Source organism: Muntiacus reevesi, chromosome 15, assembly GCF_963930625.1.
Source record: "Muntiacus reevesi chromosome 15, mMunRee1.1, whole genome shotgun sequence".
Classification (NCBI taxonomy): domain Eukaryota; kingdom Metazoa; phylum Chordata; class Mammalia; order Artiodactyla; family Cervidae; genus Muntiacus; species Muntiacus reevesi.
Genome location: NC_089263.1, coordinates 39,168,404 through 39,190,782, shown reverse-complemented (window position 1 = coordinate 39,190,782; position 22,379 = coordinate 39,168,404). Strand labels below are relative to the sequence as shown.

Sequence of the window (22,379 nt, the reverse complement as noted above, 5' to 3'; positions counted from 1 at the left end):
TAGTTGCAGCACTCAGGCTGGGTAGTTGCAGTGTACATGCTTAGTTGCTCTGTGGCATATGGAATATTCCCCGGCCGGGGATCAAACCCGTGTCCCCTGCACAGCCAGGCATATTCTTATTCACTGTGCCACCAGGAAAGTCCTAGTGGCATTCTTGATTTTTTTTTTTTTCATTCTTGATTTTTAAAATATTTTTCTTTTAATTGTGGAGAACTGACTGTAGAAACGTCTAGAAAAGAAAACAAAAATTGCTTATCCAGGCACCCAGAGATAATATTTTGGCATTGAGGTATGTGTTGAGTGATATTTTTAATGTATTTCTGCCTGAACTTGTAAATTGAAGTATAAATAATATTCATTTAGGAAAATACTCCAGTCTTAAACACAGATTGATGAATTTTCACAAATTGTGCACCAGTGTAACTACCACTCAAATCAAGGTAATGTTGCCAGTGCCCCAGATGTGTCTATCTCCTTTTCACTTAGTCAATCTGCACCAGCATCCCCCCACCCACACTGGCCCCTAGAAGTAACTACTCTTCTGCCTTCTATCATCACAAATTATTTAAGATTCCCCCTCCTTAAGAGACATAATAGATTACAACATGTGGACATGATTTGACCAAAAAAGCCTATAAAAAAATATATTTTTTTGTTTAGTCTCTTTTTTCCCCAAAGTATATTTGATTTACAATGTGTTGATTTCAAGTGTACAACAAAAAGTTTCATTTTAAAATATGTATATGCATATACATGTATATATGTATATTTTTTCAGATTTTTTTCCATTATAGGTTATTGCAAGACATTGAATGTAGTTCCCTGTGCTATACAGTAGGTCCTTGTTGTTTATCTATTTTATATATAGTAGTTTGTATCTCTTAATCATAAACTCCTAATTTATCCCCACACTTCCCACTTGGTAACCTTAAATTTGTTTTCTGTCTTTGAGTCTGTTTCTGTTTTGTAAATAAGTTCATTTGTATAATTTTTTAGATTCCTCATGTAAGTAATATATAATATTTATCTTTCTCTGAACTTGGTATGATATTCTCTAGGTTGATCCATGTTGTTGCAAATAGTGTCTATGTTTATGTAATATTTCAGGGTGTGTTCACTGTATAGATATATAAACACATACACAATACATCTTAAATCAGTTGTCTGGTGATGGGCACTTATTTACTGTTAATAGTGTTGCAGTGAACATTGGGATGCACATATGTTTTCAAGTTAAGAGTTTTCATCTTTTCCAGATACATTACCAGGAGTGGGATTGCTGGATCATATATGGTAACTCTGTTTTTAGACTTTTTAAAAATATAATTTAAATTTAATTAATTTTTGGCTGTGCTGGGTCTTTGTTGCTTTGTGGGCTTTCCTCTAGTCCTGGTGAGCAGGGGCTAATCTCTAGTTACTGTGTTGGGCTTCTCATTGCCTTTACTTCTTTTGTTGCAGAGCATGGGCTTTATGCACAGACTTCAGCAGTTGCAGGGTCTTTTAATAAGTTCAGTTCATTGCAGGGTTCTTCAGTCTTTGTTACTACCACTGACACAAGCTCCTTACCTAAAAGAATACATGTACAAACATTTTTTGTTTTTATTTTGGAAATTCTGTTCTTTACAGTTACCCAACTGCCCAGTAAACAGTCCGGTTCATGTCATAATCAGCCGTGACAGAAACACCAATATGGGTCTACCTTCCATCCTCAACGATGTACCTTTTAAGCAAGTGAAAGTCAGTCATGTCCGATTCTTTGCAACCCCATGGACTATACAGTCCATGAAATTCTCTAAGCCAGAATACTGGAGTGGGTAGCCTTCCCCTTCTCCAGGGGATCTTCCCAACCTAGGGATCAAACCCAGGTCTCCCACATACATTGCAGGTGGACTCTTTACCAGCTGAGCCACAAGGGAAGCCCGAGAATACTGGAGTGGGTACCTGTCCCTTCTTCAGCAGATCTTCCCAACCCAGGAATCGAACCAGGGACATGGGCTCAGTAGTTGCGGATCGCAGGGCTCTAGAATGCAGGCGCTAATAATTGTGGCACATGGGCTTAGTTGCTCTGTGGCATGTGGGATCTTCCCAGTTCAGGGATAAACCTATGTCTCCTGCATTGGCTGGTGGATTCTTTACCACTGAGTCATCAGGGAAGCCTCTGTTTTGAGTTTTTTAAGGGACCTCCATACTGTTCTCCATGGTGGCTGTGTACCAATTTATATTCCCACCAGCAGTGTAGGAAAGCTCCCTTTTCTTCACACCCTCTCCAGCATTTATTATTTGTAGACTTTTTGATGGCCATTCTGACTGGTTATTGATTTGCATTCCTGATTAGTATAACCATAATTGATTATTAGAAGTACTTTGAGAGGAATGATAATAAATTAAGCTATTCTTGAAAACTCACTTATAAAATTCTTATTTGTAATTATTTTCATTAAAAAGTTAGAAATCTGTCTTAGGGGGTTAAAAAAATTTCAAAAAACTTAACAGTCTTGAGAACAAAAGTTTGCCCTCCAGTAGTAACAAGAAAAATGTTCCCTTCCTAATTGTAGTCATGTAAAAGCCATTTTGTTCTTTTATAGTAGTACAGTAATCTTTCTTTTAAGTCAACCTTCTTTTGTTACTGGTTTCCCCAAAGAATCAGTCTTGTCAGCACAGATATGAAGCAAATAATAAAATCTGATAGTGGCTTATATAGAAGCTTTTCCCATTTAGTTTTTAAAAAATTTATAGTGAGCCGTATTCTTAAAAGAATTTCATTTTCTTTTCAAAGATACGTAAGTAGCAATAAAGTATGTTAAGACAAGTAGTGTACATTTATTCTTATCGCTTCCTAGCCTGGTACAAAATAGGATAAACTGTTAAGGTTATAAGCTAATAAGGAGTGGGTCTGTGCAGCTAAGGGGATGTGTCAATATATTGTTATTCTGCAGATCTAAATCACTGCCATTAACATTACTGGCTTTCGCAGTATTTTAGTCTCTTTATGAATTTGTATTGATGTTATTTGTAACATATCTTTTTTTGGAAAGATAATACCAGTTTTACTTCCCCCCGATTAAACTTGTTGTTTTGTATTGGAGAATAGCCATTTAACAATGTTGTGATGGTTTCGGGTGGACAGCAGGGGAACTCAGCCATTCCTGTACATGTATCCATTCTTTAAAATTTTTAAAGCTCTACAATGTTTGTTTCTAGTGGGTGCCAGTGGTCACCTGCCAAACTCGCAACAGGTTTTACAGGTAGCCAGGGAACAGAATCTGCCCATCAGCATACCAGGGCAGAGGTACATTGGGGAGGCTCTGCCTTGCTACTGGTATTGATAACTTCTTGCTTCAGTTCATCCAAAATGATTTTGCCCTCCAAGTACTACTTCTTGATGCTAGGGCCAGTAGCAGTTGGGACTGAAGCACAGGGCATTCATTGATCATCTCACCACCATCTAGTGTGTAAAGGTGCTTGCCTTCATTGATGTCTCACAACTTGGTTATCCATTTTAAATATAGCATTGTGTACCTGCCCATCCTAAATTCCCTAACTATTCCTTTCCCCTGCCATTCCTCAACCTAACCCTCCAGCCCCCAGCAACCATTAAGTTCATGTCTTAACTCTGTGAGTCTGTTTCTGGGTTTTGTTTATATTTTTTGGATGTTGCTGTGAAGTCTTGATGATGTTGATGATGTCTGTGCTGGGTCTCTTGTGGAACATGGGCTCTAGAGCACATGGGGTTCAGTGGTTGTGATGCATGGACTTAGTTGCCTGTGGCATGTGGAATCTTCCTGGACCACGGGCTGAACCCATGTCCCCTGCGTTGGCAAGTGGATTCTTAACCTCTGGACCACCAGGGAAGTCCGAGCTCTGCTTCTGTTCTGTAAATAAGTACATTTGTATAGTGTATTGTAGATTCTGCATTTAAGGGATGTCATATGATGTTTCTGCTTCTCTGTCTGACTTACTTCACTCAGTATGACATTCTCTAGGGTCCATCCATTGTTGCTGCAAATGGCATTATTTCACTCTTTTTAAAGTCTGAGAAATGCTTCATTGTACATATGTACCACATCTTTATCTCTCCTGTCGCGACATTTAGGCTGCTTCCATGTCTTGGCTATTGTAAACAGTGCTGTAATAGACAGTGGAGCGCATGTATCCTTTCAGGTCGTCTTTTCCCTGGATATATGCCCAGAAGTGGGCTTACCGGCTCATATGGTAGCAGCTTTATTTCTAGTTTTTTAAGAAACCTCCATACTGTTCTCCGTAATCGTTGTACCAATTTATATTTCCACTAACAGTTTAGGAGGGTTCCCTTCTCTCCACACCCTCTAGCATTTATTGTTTGTGGATTTTTCGACTGGTGTGAGGTAACCTCGTTGTAGTTTTGATTTGCATTTCTCTAATAGAGATGTTGAATATCTTTTCATGTGCATCTTGATTATCCTTGGAGAAATGTCTATTTAGGTCTTTTACCCGTTTTTTGATTGAGTTGTTAGTTTTGATCATGTTAAGCTTCATGAGCTATTTGTAAATTTGGGAGATTTATCCCTTATCGGTCACATCATTTGCAAATATTTTCTCCCAGTCTGTGGTTTTTTGGTTTATCATTTCCTTTACTGTGCAAAAGCTTTTGAGTTTAAGTAGATCCCATTTATAAAAGGTTTTTAAATTGGTCAAGATGTCACTAAACATGTGCTTTTATTTTTTCTATTTAAAAAAAATTTTTTTTAACTTTACTTATTTATGAATTTATTTATCTGTCCATGCTGCACAGCTTGCAGGATCTTAGTTCCCAGACTAGGTGTTGAACCTGGGCAATGACAGTGAAAATGCATAGTCTTAACCATTGGACTGCCAGTATGGTGGTGGTGTAGTGGCTAAATCATATCCGACTCTTGCCACCCCATGGGCTGTAGCCTGCCAGGCTTCTCTGTCTGTGGGATTTTCCAGGCAAGAATATTGGAGTGGGTTGCTATTTCCTACTCCAGAGGATCTTCTGGACCCAGGGATCGAACCCTGGTCTCCTGCGTTGCAGGCAGATTCTTTACTGACTGACTGAGCCACCAGGGAAGCCCAAGGAGTTCCCTAAACATGTTTTTTAAAAGTCCATTAAAATGGTTTATGGTTTTACATCTTGACGGATAAATTCTTCTGCTTATAGAAAGTGGGCTTATACCTGGAGATTTATGCTTTCAAATGTCAGATAAATGAGACCTTAATGAAATACAGATTTGATAGTTTAAAATTGAAAGCCTCTTATGCTTTAAACCGACTCTTACCATGTAAAATTACGTTGGAATTTTAGAGGATGGTTGTAGTATTTCTGTTAAATTTTGTATTAGACTAATTTATAAATAGCAGAGATTTAAAAAGTACAAGTTTTATTTGTCTCTGGAAATCTTAGTATTTTGTGTTTCTCATTTCCTTCTAATTGTTCAGTTTAGTTCAGTTGCTCAGTCGTGTCCGACTCTTTGCGACCCCATGAATCGCAGCACGCCAGGCCTCCCTGACCATCACCAACTCCTGAGGTTTACACAAACTCATGCCTGTCGAGTTGGTGATGCCATCCAGCCATCACATCCTCTGTCGTCCCCTTCTCCTGCCCCCAATCCCTCCCAGCACCAGGGTCTTTTCCAATGTGTCAACTCTTTGCATGAGGTGGCCAAAGCACTGGAGTGAGTTTCAGTTTCAGCATCAGTCCCTCCAATGAACACCCAAGACTGATCTCCTTTAGGATGGACTGGTTGGATCTCCTTGCAGTCCAAGGGACTCTCAAGAGTCTTCTCCAACACCACAGTTCAAAAGCATCAATTTTTCAGCGCTCAGCTTTTTTCACAGTCCAACTCTCACATCCCTACATGACCACTGGAAAAACCATAGCCTTGACCAGATGGACTTCTGTTGGCAAAGTAATGTCTCTGCTTTTTAATACGCTGTCTAGGTTGGTCATAAGTTTTCTTCCAAGGAGTAAGTGTCTTTTAATTTCATGGCTGCAGTCACCATCTGCAGTGATTTTGGAGCCCCCAGAAATAAAATCTGACACTGTTTCCACTGTCTTCCCCATCTATTTCCCATGAGGTGATGGGACCAGATGCCATGATCTTAGTTTTCTGAATGTTAAACTTTAAGCCAACTTTTTCACTCTCCTCTCTTGACTTTCATCAAGAGGTTTTTTAGTTCCTCTTCACTTTCTGCCATAAGGGTCATGTCATCTGCATATCTGAGATTATTGATATTTCTCCTGGCAATCTTGATTCCAGCTTGTCCTTCTTCCAGCCCAGCGTTTCTCATGATGTACTCTGCATATAAGTTAAATAAGCAGGGTGACAATATACAGCCTTGACGTACTCCTTTTCTTATTTGGAACCAGTCTGTTGTTCCATGTCCAGTTCTAACTATTGCTTCCTGACCTGCGTACAGGTTTCTCAAGAGGCATGTCAGGTGGTCTGGTATTCCCATCTCTTTCAGAATTTTTCACAGTTTATTGTGATCCACACAGTCTTAATTGTTAGCTATATATAAAATTGGAAAAGGTTATTTTTACGAAAAATCTTACAGGCTATTGCAGGCATGCTTTTTTGGTTCATTCTTAAAAAGATAGTATACTTTTTTAGTATCCTGTACAGTATACTTTTTGAGTGTACCGTACCTTGTTAAGTGGGGACTGAGTGCTTGAGTTTCAGGATGGTTATACAAAAATTTCTGTGAAGTTCCAGTTCCTCAACACACTGAATCATGAATCTAAGTGTGTTTGTGTGTGTAAAATCTAGCCTCCTTGATATTTCTAATTAGCTGTTTTTTGAAACTTATATAAATTACTTTTACATATTTTGCATTCATATAAAATTCCATGGGTCACCTGACTCTATACTTGTACCTTGAATTATTTACAGCTGAACATGGCTTAACCCCAAATATTTAAGTGCTTAGAACAGAATCACCTGTATAACTTGAGCTGCCCCTTAAGGGAAGAAGGTACTAACATTTGTTGAGAGCATACTATTTTAAATATTAATATTATGAATTTATTAGTTACTATAACCTGACTTTGTGTTCAGTTTTCTTCCATATCTAAAGTATTTAACACTTCTCAGTTCCTTATCTGTTAATTTGAGCTTAATGATGTTGTAGTTTCTAAATATTTCTGTTTTGTAATGAATTCTAAAGAATGTTTTAAAATCATTAGATAAAATCACCTATATCTAGTGTTTGCATTCAGTTTAAATGTTGCCTAAAGTAAGAAAAATCTTACGATAAAACGTTTTGTTAAGTTTTTATTTTAAGTAAAATACTCTTATTTTAGAAATGTTGGAAACTACACTAACAGAAATACTTCAGGTTGATAGTATTTTAGCTGAGTCAGTGCTGGATGTTTTGCACTAGTGACCTCTAGTGGTCTTGGAATTTAAAAATTGCTGTGCTGTCAGTGTCAAAAAGGTTTTTTAGATTGATATGTGATAATCAGTATATACTGATTGTTGGATAGCTCAGATGATAATACGTAGACCCAGTGAGTACCTTGGGATTTTGATAGAAATTTCACTGAACCTGTAGATTAGTTGGGTAGTATTGACATTTTAGTAATAGTCTTCTAACTCACAAATGTGGAATGTGTTTACACTTATTTCTGTCTTTATTTTCATTCAGAGATACTTTTAGTTTTTATTTTAGCAGTCTTTCACCTTTTATAAGTGTTACATTAAGTATTTTGTTCTTTTTGGTGCTTTTGTAAATGGAATTGTTTTCATAATTTTCTTTCATGGTTGTCCATTGATAGAGTGTGGGAATGCTGTTGATTTTTGTGTGTTGACTGTGACCTGGTATTTTGCTTAATTTGTAGTAACAGACTTGTGGAATCTTTTGGATTTGTTTTACATATAGCATCATCTGTACAGAGATAATTTTTCTTCTTCCTTTTTAACTTAGGTCCCTTTCATTTTCCTTGCTTCATTGTTCTGTATATGATTTCTAGTACTAAGTTGAACAAGAGTGTTATAAGGAGGCATCCTTGTTCTGATTTTTGAGTAGAGACTTTCAGTCTTGGTATGATGTTCATTGTAGTTTTTCATAAATGGCTTTTATTATGTTGTGAGAGTTTCCTTTTTGTTCCTAGTTTATTGACAATTTTTTTTTTCTTAAAGCTGTTCAGTTGCGTCAAATTCTTTTTCTCATCAGTTGAAATGGTCAAATTTTTTCCTCCTTTTTTCTTTTCATGTAGTATTTTATATTCATTGGTTTCCTTATGTTGAACCATCCTTGCGTTCCAGGGATAAATCTCTCTTGGTCATGATTTGTAATCTTTGTAATATGCTGCTGAATTTGATACACTGGTATTTTCTTGAGAATTTTTGCATCAGTATTTATTACTGATCAGTATCTGTGTTTTCTTGCAGTGTTTTTTAACTTTGCCTTTTGGGGCAGTACTGGCTTCATTGAACTAAGGAATGTCCCTTTAAAATTTGGGGGATGTTTTAAAGATTTGTGTTAAATTTTTAAATGTTTGGTAGAATTCACTAGTAAAGCAATCAGTCCAGAGATTTTCTTTGTAGGGAAATTTTTAATTATTAATTTAATCTTTTTATTACAGGCCTTCTCAGTTTTTCTCTTTTTTTCATTATTCTTTCTTGATGAATTCTGTGTTTCTGGGTTATCCAATTTGTTGGTTGGTGTACAGTTGTTTGTGGTACTATACAAGTATAACCCTTTTTATTTATCCTCTTTATTAATCCTTTTTATTTCTGTAGACTTGGTTGTAATGTCCCCCCCGCCTTTCTTTTCTCAGTTGTGTGGGTGTGTGTGTTTTTCCTTAGTCAACCCAGGTAACGGTTTGTGGATTTTGTTGATCTTTATGAAGAACTAAGTTTTGATTTTATTGACTTTTTTTTTCTATTTTTCTCTTCTCCATTTTGTTTCTATGCTTTGATCTTTATTATTTCTTTCCTTCTGCTAGCTTTGGGTTTAGTTCATTTTTTGAAATTTCTTAAGTTTTTAAAGTTAGATTGTGATTTGAGTTCTTTCTCGCTTCTTAACGTGGTCCTTTATAGCTGTAAGTTTTTCATTTAGCACTGCTTTTGCTGTGTCTCATAAGTTTTGGTAAGTTTGGTGTGTTTTATTTTCATTCCTAAGTATTTTTTAATTTTCCTGATGATTTCTTTGTTTTATTAGTTATTTAAAAGTGTGTTGTTTAATTTCCAAGGGTTTGTGACTTTTTCAAGTTTCTTTTTCTGTTACTGATTTCTAGCTTCATCTACTGTGACCATAAGAATTTTTAAAAATATATTTATTTATTTGGCTCTGCCGGGTCTCTGTTGGTGCGTGAACTTTAGTTATGGCGAGTGGGGCGCCTTTCTAGCTGTGGTATGCTGGCTTCTCACTGCAGAGCACCGGCTCCAGGGCACGTGAGCTCCAGCAGTTGTGGCACATGGGCATTAGTTGCGTGTGACATGTGGAATCATTCTAAACCAGGTATTAAAACTGTGTCCCTTGCAATGGCGGGTGGATTCTTAACCACTGGACCACCGAGGAAGTCCCACAGGAAATATTTTTAATGCTGTTTGTGTTTTAAAATTGATTAGGCTTGATTTGGTATTCTGACATGTGGTCTGTCTTTGAGAATATCCCATGTATATTTGAGAAGAATGTATTCTGCTGTTGTTGGATAGAGTGTTTCCTATATATCTGTTAGATCTGGTTAGTTTATTGAGTTGTCCAGATCCTCTATTTACTTATTTTCGGTCTTGTACTTCTATATGTTACTGAAGTGGAATATGGAAGACTCCAGCTATTGAACTTTTTTTCCCTTTAGTTCTGTCAGTTTTTGCATTATATATTTTGATGATATCATTGGGTACGTAAATATAATTGTTGTATTTTCTTATTGTCAATTCAGTGGCTCAGTCATGTCCGACTCCTTGCAACCCCATGGACTGCAGCATGCCAGGCTTCCCTGTCCATCACCAACTCCTGGAGCTTCCTCAAACTCACATCCATTGTGTCGGTGATGCCATCCAACCATTTCATCCTCTGTCATCCCCTTCTCCTCCCGCCTTCAATCTTTTCCAGCATCAGGGTCTTTTCCAGGGAGTCAGTTCTTCGCATCAGGTGGCCAAAGTATTGGAGTTTCAGCTGCAGCATCAGTCCTTCCAATGAACACCCAGGACTGATCTCCTTTAGGATGGACTGGTTGGATCTCCTTGCAGTCCAAGGGACTCTCAAGAGTCTTCTCCAACACCACAGTTCAAAAGCATCAATTCTTTGTTGCTCAGCTTTCTTTGTAGTCCCACTCTCACATCCATACATGACTACTGGAAAAACCATAGCTTTGACTAGACGGACCTTTGTTGGCAAAGTAATTTCTCTGCTTTTTAATTTGTTGTCTAGGTTGGTCATAGCTTTTCTTCCAAGGAGCAAATGTCTTTTTAGTTTCATATCTGCAATCACCATCTGCAGTGATTTTGGAGCCCAAGAAAGTAAAGTCTGTCACTGTTTCCATTGTTTCCCCATGTATTTGCCATAAAGTGATGGGACTGGATGCCATAATCTTAGTTTTCTTGTGTTGTATTGAATAAGAGTTGTATTGAATCTCTTATTAGTATACAGAGTTCTTTGTCTTTTGCAGCCTTTTATCATTTAAAGTCTGTTTTGTCTAATATTGAAAAGTTTGCAAACCTTAATAGTATATATACTAGGCTTTCGAAGTCACATTGGGTCTGTGTTGCCTCTTCTAATTTTTTTTTTTTTTAAACCATTTTTCACTTGGGATTGTCCGAAAGGTTGCCTGCCAGTCCCTGCTTTATCTTGAACAGAAGGTCTTTAATTGTAGTGGTCTTTATTGTGGCAGACAGGGTCTTCATTGAGGCATGTGGGATTTTTTAGTTGTGACATGTGGGATCTAGTTCTCTGACCAGAAGTTGAACCCGGACCCTCTGCATTTGGAGCATAGAGCCTTAGCCACTGGACCACCTGGGAAGGCCCTAGTGTCTTTATCTTATTCAAGAAATCTTTCCTTAATCTGAGATTTTGAAGAGATATATCATAAAAACATTTGCTGGCACACCTCATTTTATTGCACTTTGGAGTTACTGCATTTTTTACATACTGGAGATTTATGGCTACCCTTCCATCAAGCAAGTCTGTTGATGCCATTTTCCAACAGCATCACTTCTTTTATATTTCTGAATATGACATTTTGGTAATTCTCGCAACCTTTCAAAGACTTCATTATCAGCTTTTCTTGTTCTGCACACACACTTTGGGAGTATATTGGAATTACATTAATTGTTTTGAATTATGTTAATTGTTTTGGTTAATGTGTGTGTGAATATTGATATTTTCCAGTAGTGAGTTTGCTAGTCCATTTATCTTTTATGTCTCCGTTAAAGTTTTAAACTTTTTGTGCAGAGATTTTGTGTATCTTTGGTTTATTACCAGGTACTTTTGGTTTTTGATGCTATTGTAAGGATGGTTTTTGCAGTTACTTTTTAAAAGGTTATTTGCAAAGATGATTCTATTAATGGTGCATCATGACCTGTAAAAACAATTGAAAAATCTGTTGTTCTCGATCCTCTATTGCTGTTGTTGTTCAGTTGCCAAGTCATGTCCGACTCTTCACAACTCCATGGACTGCAGCACACCAGGCTTCCCTGTCCCTCATAATCTCCCGGGGTTTGTTCGAGTTCATGTCCATTGAATCAGTGATGCCAATCCAACCATCTTATCCTCTGTTGCCCTCTTCTCCTTCTGCCTTCAATCTTTCCAGCATCAGGGTTTTTTCCAGTGAGTCAGCTAACTATTCGTATCAGGTGACCAAAGTATTGGAGCTTCAGCTTCAGCATCAGTCCTTCCAATGAATATTTAGCGTTGATTTCCTTTAGGATTTACTGGTTTGATATCCTTACATTTTAAGGGACTCTCAAGAGTATTCTCTAGCACCACAGTTTGAAAGTATCAATTCTTTGGCACTCTGCCTTCTTATTGTCCAGCTCTCACATCCATACATGACCACTGGAAAAACCATAGCATTGACTATACAGACCTTTGTTGGCAAAGTGATGTCTATGCTTTTTAACACACTGTCTGTCACACTTGTATGTTTAACACACTGTCATAGCTTTCCATGATCCGTTACTAAATGGCAAATCTGTTATTTAATTGGTCCTTATTATCACTATAAGACATAATCTTTACCTTTTTCGTCTGTACAAATTGTAAGGTCTGTTTCAATGAAGAGTTATGTCTTTTCAATCATTAATCTGTTTTTTTACCCCCCTCTTCAGGTATTTTGAGTTAGACTATGTCCTTTTAAGGTTTCATTTTAATGAATTCTTGCCATTTTGTTGTCTTGTATCTTTGTAAATTATCCCCTTTCGGCTCCTGTTCAGAAACTGCTTCGGTGTTCCTGTTATTTTACATGATTTGTGTGTCTTTGTTTCATTTATTGGATTCTCTAGGTATGGATGATTTTTTAGTACCAAAATTCCAAAAAAAAAAAAAAAGATTTTTTAAAGTTTTTAGTGCCTTTTTCAACCTGAAAATCTTTAGTTACTTATTAAGAAGCAGAATAAAATGAACTTCTTTCATCATCTTCTGGTGCTAATTGTAAAATACTTCTGAGATCTGGAATTTGGAGTCACGTATAGTATGTGATTCTTTTTTTTTTTTTTTTTTTAGCCAATCCAGAATAAAACCCTCCATCAGAAATTCTTGATTCTGTATAATGAAATTGACATATTTTACCTTTGCTTCACAGCTTAAGAGTCAGAAGTGCTTCTTTTCTCTTATGAATCTTAGACTATTATTAGGTTTTGAATCTTTATCATTGCTCCTAGATCTTTATTTTTGTTTTGAAACTTTCATTTAGACTATATGTTATATAGCTGTGTATCATTTTCAGGTCTTCTGGAGTTGTGGGTGATTTTTCTTAATTTTCCCAAACTTAAATGTGTTAAATCATCCAGATGAATTCATTTGTTCTGATTCCATGTTCACCGAAATTTTTAAAAAAAAAAGCTTTTTAAATTAACCATAATTTAGGTTATTGAGGTATTTTCTCTTAATGAAGAAATACATCTATTGCTCATCTCAACAAAACAATGAAAGTTAATTTTATTGCACACATGTTTATAACAGGAAATACCTCATACAGATGCCAGTCTTCTGAAACGTATCACTCTTTCATGTGGGTAAATAAAGGAGGCTGACATTCTGGGAAGGGCCAGAAAAAGATGGAGACTTGTCTCTCTAAGGAAATAAGGCAATTAAAAGGAAAAAAAAATTAACTGTAGAAAAATAATGGTAGAAAGTAACAATGTTGTTGAACATATAACTTCAGTTGTTAGATTGGTGCAAGAAGTAATTGCAGAAAATAATTGCTGTTTTGCATTCTTGAACTTTACCATTGATATTGGAATGCATTCTTAAATGTGATTGTTATGCATCATTTTAATGCGCATTTTTTTCTTATTAATGACTCATTACTTACTGTTTATTTTATATGTATTTTAGACTAGGGAATTGATGTTAGACAAGAGACAAATTTAAATGATTTTCTTATTCAAGTTCACAACGAGGTGTAAAGCAGTTCACAACATCATCAGTACATTTGGCCCAGGAACTGCTAATGAAAGTACAGTGCAGTGGTGGTACAAGAAGCTTTGCAAAGGAAGCTAGAGCCTTGAAGATAAGGAGTGTAGTGGCTGGCCATTGAAAGTTGACAAGACCAATTGAAAGGATCATCAAAGCTGATCCTCTTACAGCTATACAAGTTGTTGCTGAAGAACTCAGTGTCAACCATTCTACAGTCATTCAAAATTTGAAGCAAATTGGAAAAGTGAATAATCTTGATAAATGAGTGCCTCGTTAACCAGAAATTTTAAGAATTGTCCTTTTGAAGTGTCATCTTCTCTTATTCCATTCAACAACAACAAACAGTTTCTTAATCGGATTATGACATGTGATGAAAAGTGATTTTGTACGACAGCTGCCGACATCAGCTCAGTGGTTGCATCAAGAAGAAGCTCCAAAGCACTTCCCAAAGCCAAACTTGCACCAAAAAAGGATCATGTCACTGTTTGGTGGTCTGCTGACCATCTGGTCCACAACAGCTTTCTGAATCCCAGTGAAACCGTTACATTGGAGAAATATGCTCAGCAAATTGATGAAATACCTGCAAATCTGCATCACCTACAGCCAGCATTGGTCAAGAAAAAGGACCCAGTTCTCCACAACAATGCCTGACCACATGTCACACAACCCACGCTTCAAAAGTTGAATATACTGGGCTGTGAAGTTTTGGCTCATTCAGCTGATCTCTTGCCAACCAACTACCACTTCTTAAAGCATCTTGACAACTTTTTGCAGGAAAAATGCTTCTACAACCAGCAGGATGCAAAAATGCTTTCCAAGAGTTTGTTGAATCTGGAGCTCAGGTTTTTATGGTACAGGAATAAACAAACATATCTATCATTTGCAAAAATGTGTTGATTGTAATGGTTCCTGTTTTGGTTAATGAAGATGTGTTTGATAGTTATAATGATTTTAAATTCTGGGTCCAAAGCTGCAATTACTTTTTCACCAAACTAATACTTGTGATACTTTGGATAATTGTTTCAAGAGTTGAAACATTTTGAAGTGTGGTGGTCAGAAAGGGGAAGATTATCAATTTTTAAATGTTTCATGAAAGAAATGCTTTTGAGGTAATATGACTTTTTAAAACTAATATATAATTTGAGGAAAAGCGTGAATATGATAACTTTCTGTTCTTTGTAACTTGTTTGTTAGGAATTAAGTGTAATTTTTGCATATAAAATTTCCTTTTAAAATTATGTGAAAATTGTTAGTAGTAGAGACCATAAGGATTATAGGTAAATAGCTAATTTATAGTTATCTTTATTTTAAAATGACTATTTTCTAACAAAGTTTTATCAACTACTACTGTGAATTTTAAATCTTGCCAACATGAATAAAAGTGCAGAATTATATGTTTATTGTTTTCCTTTTTTCAATTTCCTGTATATAATTAAAAAGTAAAAATAAATGAACTTTTTATATTTTTAGGCTCGGATAGCATTTTTGCAAGGAGAAAGAAAAGGTCAAGAAAACTTGAAGAAGGATTTAGTAAGAAGAATAAAGATGTTAGAGTATGCATTAAAACAAGAAAGGTAGGTGTCCCTTATTTTCTTGCATGAGTAAAAGTACAACAATATTATTCTCACATGTTATTGTACAGTGTATTTGAAAACTCTGAAAGATACAAAGATTTGCCCAAAATAAAGGATGATATTTTGATTTGATCGTTACATGGCCAAAGAAAAAAGATTAAAATCTTTAAATTGAAGTAATATTTTTTTTGTAGAGTCTAAGTTTTGGGGTTTTTTCGCCCTTTTTTTTTTTAAACAAATTAAGAAAAATTTATCTTTACTTGGGTGTATATCTTATTTGGATAATTTATCTTTTTTTTTTTTTTCTTGTACATGCAGTGTATTTTTTTCCTCTAATTTGTTTGCAACTAAGTGTAAAGAAACTGACATTCATATGATTTTTTTAAATTTGTCATTGAAGAAATATATACCAGTAGTTATTAAACTGTGTAGAAAGGAAAATAAAACTTTTTTTTTCTTTCAACAATTTATTATTAAATTTTCAGGGCAAAATATCACAAATTAAAATATGGCACAGAACTGAACCAAGGTGACTTGAAAATGCCAACCTTTGAATCAGGTAAACTTGATTCTTCTGTTAATCTCTGCCCTCCATCCTAGAAAAACTGGTTTAAGCTCACTTTTGGTAACAAACATGTTCTCTTTAACCTCCGTTTTGCTTTGATAGCATTGGTTACTTAAATAACTATTATAATGCTTTCTAGAATTTGAGGGAAAATAATAAATGAATAAAAGTTTCATCTACCTCCTCATCAATCTTGAAGTTATTTGTCTTATTTTTCTTGTTTTGAAACCTGTGTAAAACTGGATGTATATTTGGTCACAATTAGAAGTGAAAGGGAATGAGTAACTCTCTGTACCACCTATAGGTGATTTTTGTTTGATTCTACTTAAGCTTGTGTGTGTTAGTTGCTCAGTTGTGTCTGACTCTCTGAGACCCCATGGACTGTGGCCCACCACAGTCCTCTGTCCATAGAATTTTCCAGGCAAGAATACTGGAGTGGATTGCCACTCTCATTTCCAGGGGATCGTCCCAACCCAGGAGTCGAACTCTCATCTCCTGCATTGCAGGCAGATTCTTTACTGTCTGAGCCACCAGGAAACCCCTACATAAACTTAATTTTGTATTATTAAAGTTAACTATTTTTCCTAGAGAAGCTGTGATTAACTCAGTCTAGTCCTAAAGAAATTAGAAATTTGAATTTGGGGACTATGGAGGCAGCCAGATAAAGATACAAGAAGGAAAATGTTTTCTCCAGTTGACCTTACTCTTTACTAAAATAGTGTAAGAGTAGAATGTGATGAACAATTATGCAGGGAAGAGAAAAGCTCGATATAAGAAAAGGCTAACAGTTCACTGTTAATTTTAGGGTTTCATATGATTGCAATTTGAGTAGACTAAAAGTTTAATAAGGAATGAGTCTTTCGATTTATATAATACTTGGGTATATTACTATAATTTTCTTTTTCTGATATATATATAGAGAGCGAGCCCATTTATATATGCATTTTGCTAGTGCAAGCAAACTGAATTCTATACTGTTCTTGACTGCTGGTTACTAAGATAAGGAAAAATGATGTCTTCATTTGAATATACAAATTTTCTTTTCTGTAGTTGCTTTCTTGTTGTTCAGTCATTCAGTCATAGCCAAGTCTTTTGTGACCCCGTGGATGGAGCCCACCAGGCTCCTCTGCCCATGGGATTTCCCAGGCAAGAATATTGGAGTGGGTTGCCATTTCCTACTCCAGAGGATCTTCCCAACCCAGAGGTCAGACCTGCATATTCTGTAAGTCCCCTGCCTTGTAGGTGGATTCTTTATCGCTGAGCCACCAGGAAAGTTATAGTTGCTTTCATACCTAATAAAGTTAAAGCATATTTAATAGGGAAAATAAGAAAAGTATGAATTTTTATTTTTATAGTTAAATGTTATAATAGATTTGTAAAAATTTAGCTAATTGGCTTTTACTTTAATATTAAGTACTTGACAGAAACACCGTATATGTACAATCTTCAGTTGACTTATTTTTAGGTCTTCTCCACTTACCAGTTTTAGCACCACACCGTATCTTCCTGTCTTCCCTGATGGCTCAGATAGTAAAGAACTTGCCTGGAGTGCAGGTTCGATTCCTGGGTTGGGAAGATCCCCTGGAGAAGGGAATGGCAACCTAGTCCAGTATTGTTGGAGAATTCCACGGACAGAGGAGCCTGGTGGGCTATAGTTGATGAGGTCACAGAGTCAGACACAACTGAGTGACTAACAGAGACACACACACTTAATTTCCTAGTTGTTGTCATATATAAAATTAAGAGAGCAAGATAGTAGTGGCATGGGTTTCCTCTGATCTAGCTTGTAAGTGGTTATGAAGACTCACTCTGATGAGTCAGGGACAAGATTACGTCTTCCTTGGAAAAACAACAGTAAGTGACACAAGATGTGAAACCTGTATGTTTTCACTAATACTTTCTTTACTAGAACAGTCCTACCATAGTTTGAGGGAGTGCAGTGGTTCACCACAGAGGAAACCTGATGCCTTCGTAGCTTTCCTTTAACTCATTTTCTTTCTAATATGCCTAGAGTAGTCAGAAGATAAGCAGTCACTTTTTTTGTTTTGCCTGTGCTGTGTTGTGTGGCTTGCAGGATTAGTTCCCTAACCAGGTATTGATCCTGGGCCCTGGCATTGGGAGCGCTGAGTCCTAGCCAATCCCTGGACTGCCAGGAAATCCCCTGCTTTCTGTAACTTGAGGACTGTTCTCCTTGCTTGGTCTTGTGTAAATGTGAAGAGGCTAGTTGCAGCCCCATTGTTCCTAAAGCTAGAGTCACAGTTGGCTAACTGGTTTTGGTGCAAGTTTGTATAAAGTCAAGTCATTAGCAGATAATCTCTCCTGCCCACAGCAGAAATAGGATAAAGACACATCTGTTTTTATCTGTAGAAAGTGAAAGGAGCTCAGTCATGCAACCCCATGGACTATACAGTCCATAGAATTCTCCAGGCCAGAATACTAGAGTGGGTAGCCTTTCCCTTCTGCAGGGGACCTTCCCAATGTGAACTTAAATATTAAAACTTCCTTAAATTGAAGAGTAAAATAGCATCCAAGTATTTTATTTATAGGAGCCACAATAACAAAGTAACAAAATAAATTATTTTTACTGATGTAGAAAAGCTACTCAGGATATTTAGTGGAAAACAGACAAAAGAATGGGCAGAAATACACCATGCCGACAACAGGACAAAATTATTTACGTCAAAGTATAGATAGAGATAAACACTGAATCAGTATTGCCTTTTTTATACTCAAATCAAAATGTTAAAGGAAGATGTACAAAATACTGTTTTAAAAGAAGCACAAGATGTTTGTGTTTTTATACACTTGTCCAAGTAATACCAATACATATATCCTAAACTTAACCCTATAAAGATGTATCCAGTTCTGTAAAGAACTCCTATTTCCCTCCATTTTGGGGAAAATTCTACAACAGGAGAAATAGGGACAAAAAGACTTGAAAAGTCACTAATAAAAGAAATGGCCAGTAAGTATATGGAATGATGCTCAAATGTATTAGTTATTGAGGAAATGGAACTTAAAACCGCAGTACATTACCTATCACAATGGTGAAAGGAGAAAAAATGTCTTTTTTTTTTTTTTCCAGTGTTGCTGAGGGTGTGGATCAGCCAGGAATTTTGCACCTACTGGTATTGGAATTCTAAATTGATAAAACTGCTCTGAAAGTGATGTCAATACAAATTTCCCCCACTATCCAAAAATAGAACATTCCCATTCATAAGCCAAGGTGACATAAGGCAAAGGTGTAATTTACCTTTGGACACATCTTGCTAATGGTGCACAAAATAAATGAAGATAAAGCCCAGGTGTGGGGCTCAGTATGGAGCTTGGTGGTGCCTCTCCTGCTGCTTGTGGTGCGTGCTGCCATTTTTCATCAGCTCACTGCAAAACAAAGGCTAAAGAGGCTGTTTTCCTTTCTAACCTTTTTTCATAAAAAGTGAAAAAGGTCTCTGAATTTTTTTTTCAGTTAGGCTAGTGAAAACAGGTATTACATGCAGGTCTTTCAAAAAAGTGATGTGAGAGCTTTGCTGGTGGTCTAGTTGGTTGAGAATCTGCCCGCCAGTGCACGGGGGTCATGGGTTCCATCGCTGGTCCAGGAAATGACCACATGCTGCACATCCGCTGAGCCTGTGTGCCGCAGTTACTGAGCCCCACACTGCAGCTACTGAAGCCCATGTGCCCATAGCCTGTGTTCTGCACCGAGAGAAGCCCAAGCACCGTGATGAAGAGGAGCTCCCACTCGCTGCAACTAGAGAAAGCCCGTCCGTATACAGTGACGAAGACCCAGCACAACCAGAAATAAATCTTTAAACAAGAAAAAAAGTGAAGTGACATAAAGAAAGCTTTTGAAAAGTGGAAGATAACTGTATTGCTAAAGGGAACACAAGCATGTCCTATGGTACAGTAATTCCACTCCTTGAAATGTTCATCACAAGGCTTGTGTAAGAATGTTCATAGTATTACTACTTTTAAAATTGCAAACTGGAAACAACTCATACGTTCTCTATTGATAGGATAGATAAGTATTTTGTGGTATTTTAGTGTAAGAAAATGTTATTTAGCAAGAAAAGTAAATAAATTATAATCAAACTGATGGATAAATAGCATCACTGACTCAGTGGATATGAATTTGGGCAAACTCCAGGAGCTAGTAAAGGACAGGGAAGCCTGGGGTGCTGCAGTCCTTGGAGTCGCCACAACTTAGCAACTGAACAACAACAAACCTGACAGCTTCCACTTTCTCCCCTTCTGTTTGCCATGAAGTGAAGGGACCAGATGCCGTGATCTTAGTTTTTTAATGGTGAATTTCAGGCCAGTTTTCACTCTCTTCTTTGACTCTTTAGACCATGTAGTCAAGACTGGTTTTTCCAGTAGTCATGTACAGATGTGAGAGTTGGACCATAAAGAAGGCTGAGCCAAAAAAAAAAAAAAAAAGAAGGCTGAGCACTAAAGAATTGATGCTTTTGTGCTGGAGAAGACTCTTGAGCGTCTCCCTTGGGTTGCAAGGAGATCAAACCAGTCAATCCTGAAGGAAATCAACCCTAAATATTCACTAGAAGAACTAATGCTAAAGCTATAATACTTTGGACACCTGATGCGAAAATCTGACTCATTGTAAAAGAGCCAACTCATTTGAAAAGACCCTGATGCTGGGAAAGATTGAAGGCAAAAGGGGAAAGGGGCAGCAGAGAACGAGATGGTTAGATAGCGTCACTGACTCAGTGGGCATGAATTTGAGCAAATTCTGGGAGATAGTGGAGGATGGAGGAGCCTGGCATGCTGCAGATGGAGTTGCAAAGAGTTGGACAGGACTTAGCAAATGAACAGCAAACTTGACAACGTGAGTGGGTCACATAAAATTTTGAAAATTGATATAAATGGTTTCATATAGATCAAAGTCAAAAGTTAACCTGTGCTGAGAAACCAGGGTAGTGTTGATACTTTCTAGGGAGTATCTAGTGAGTTGGAAAAGGGCATTTTGGGCACCCCAGTTTTCTGGGGTGCTGATGGTGTTTTGTTTCTTAATCTCCGTACTGGTTACATGTGCGTGTTCAAAAATTCATTGAACTGTGTGTGCTTGGGTGTACTCAAGAATATCCTTTAGCAACAGTGGAAACGAGCCAAATTTCAACAATAAGGAACTGGTTAAATAGGTATATACTCTCTATAAAATACTATATAATTACGTGATGTTAATCTATATTTATTGTGATACAGTGTTTAAGATCTATTAAGTGTTAAAAGCAGCTTGTAGTGCAGTTTAGATCATGTTTTTTTTTTTTTTTAATTTGAGGAGTGGAGAAGCTCACATATGCTATCTTCAGATAGAAAATATGGAATAAGAAAATCTCAATTATTAACACTCTCAGTGATGGGATTTGGGTCAATTACATTCTTTTTTAAAATGTATTCTTTTGACCAATGATTTTATGTTATATGTGATTTAAAAATAAAATGGTATAAATAGGAAAAAGTCATAAAAAATGGGGGCTATAAGAAGGAGATAATTCTAGAAATTATAGATATTTCTACATATAGGGGAAGAATGAGAGAATACTAATAATGGATTGTTAGGGCTAGAGAAGTTATGCCTTCAAAGAATATTTGAATTCCTGCCAATAACTATTTGTTCACATGACTCTGAGGAATCTAGGAGACTAATGACAGTAAGCCATGGTAAGAGTTTTTAACATTCACTGTGAGTGTCATCTGTGGCCCTATATTCTTGCTTTATCTTCATTTTTATAATGGGAAATTACAGGAAAATATTTCTATATCATTAGTGCCAATAAAGTATTAAGAACCACTCTGGAGATACTTGTTGAGAAGTTAACTCACCTGAAGTTACACTGTTCATTAAACTCTTTTTTTAATGTATACACTGCTACCTGAGAATAAAATATGACTTTTTACATACAGTAAAAATGTTTTCTGGTTTAACTTTTTGTTCTAAAAATGAAACTGACTCTATTGAGTCTTGTATATAGACTGAGCATCTACTGATACAAACTCTAAGTTACTCATTTTATAGACACACACACCCAATTTCTTAACAGTGTTGATTTATGTAAATAGTAAATATTTTAAATTTCAGAAGCATTCAAATCAGAATTCTGGTAGTAATTGATTTTAATAATATTTCAAATCCTGGGCTTTTGTTTTTTTAATTTCTTGTAGTAATAGTAATATACACTTGGCTTTTCCCAATTTTGAAACAAGGAGAATGGTGCTTAAGTGTTTGGGCTGTCAGGATAAACAGTTATAATGAATAACCCATGGTAAACACTCAATAAAAGTTAATTTTCTTATATCCTTTATAAAATATTTTGGTATGTTTTTGTGGGACTTTATGATAACTTTGGCAGCATTATCAGGAGTTGAAGTAATATGTATGAAACTTGTCTTGTTTTGTTGTTGTTATTAATTTTTAGAAGAAACCAAAGACACAGAGGCTCCCACAGCACCTCAGAATAGCCAGTTAACGTGGAAGCAAGGCAGACAACTGTTAAGACAGTGAGTAATGGTTAATTTTCAGCTTTAAGGATTTAGGTATGAAAGTGTTTACTCAGTCACTTGGCAAGTGAAAATTATTTAATGATAGTGGGACAATGTGTATAGCTCTCATATTGTTTCTTTTTTGTTTTGTTAGATTTTGAATC

At 36.4% G+C, this 22,379-nt stretch overlaps 1 protein-coding gene across 4 annotated transcripts in view; it reads left to right on the top strand.

Annotated features, from left to right (window-relative positions):
* STRN3 (striatin 3) overlaps positions 1 to 22,379 on the top strand; it is a 99,010-nt gene that overhangs the window by 27,871 nt on the left and 48,760 nt on the right. For all 4 annotated transcript variants that reach the window (XM_065905844.1, XM_065905843.1, XM_065905845.1 and 1 more), the window contains exons 2-4: positions 15,052 to 15,155; positions 15,641 to 15,714; positions 22,152 to 22,233. In XM_065905844.1, the coding sequence (XP_065761916.1) occupies positions 15,052 to 15,155; positions 15,641 to 15,714; positions 22,152 to 22,233 (260 nt within the window). The remainder of the gene's footprint in view (positions 1 to 15,051; positions 15,156 to 15,640; positions 15,715 to 22,151; positions 22,234 to 22,379) is intronic.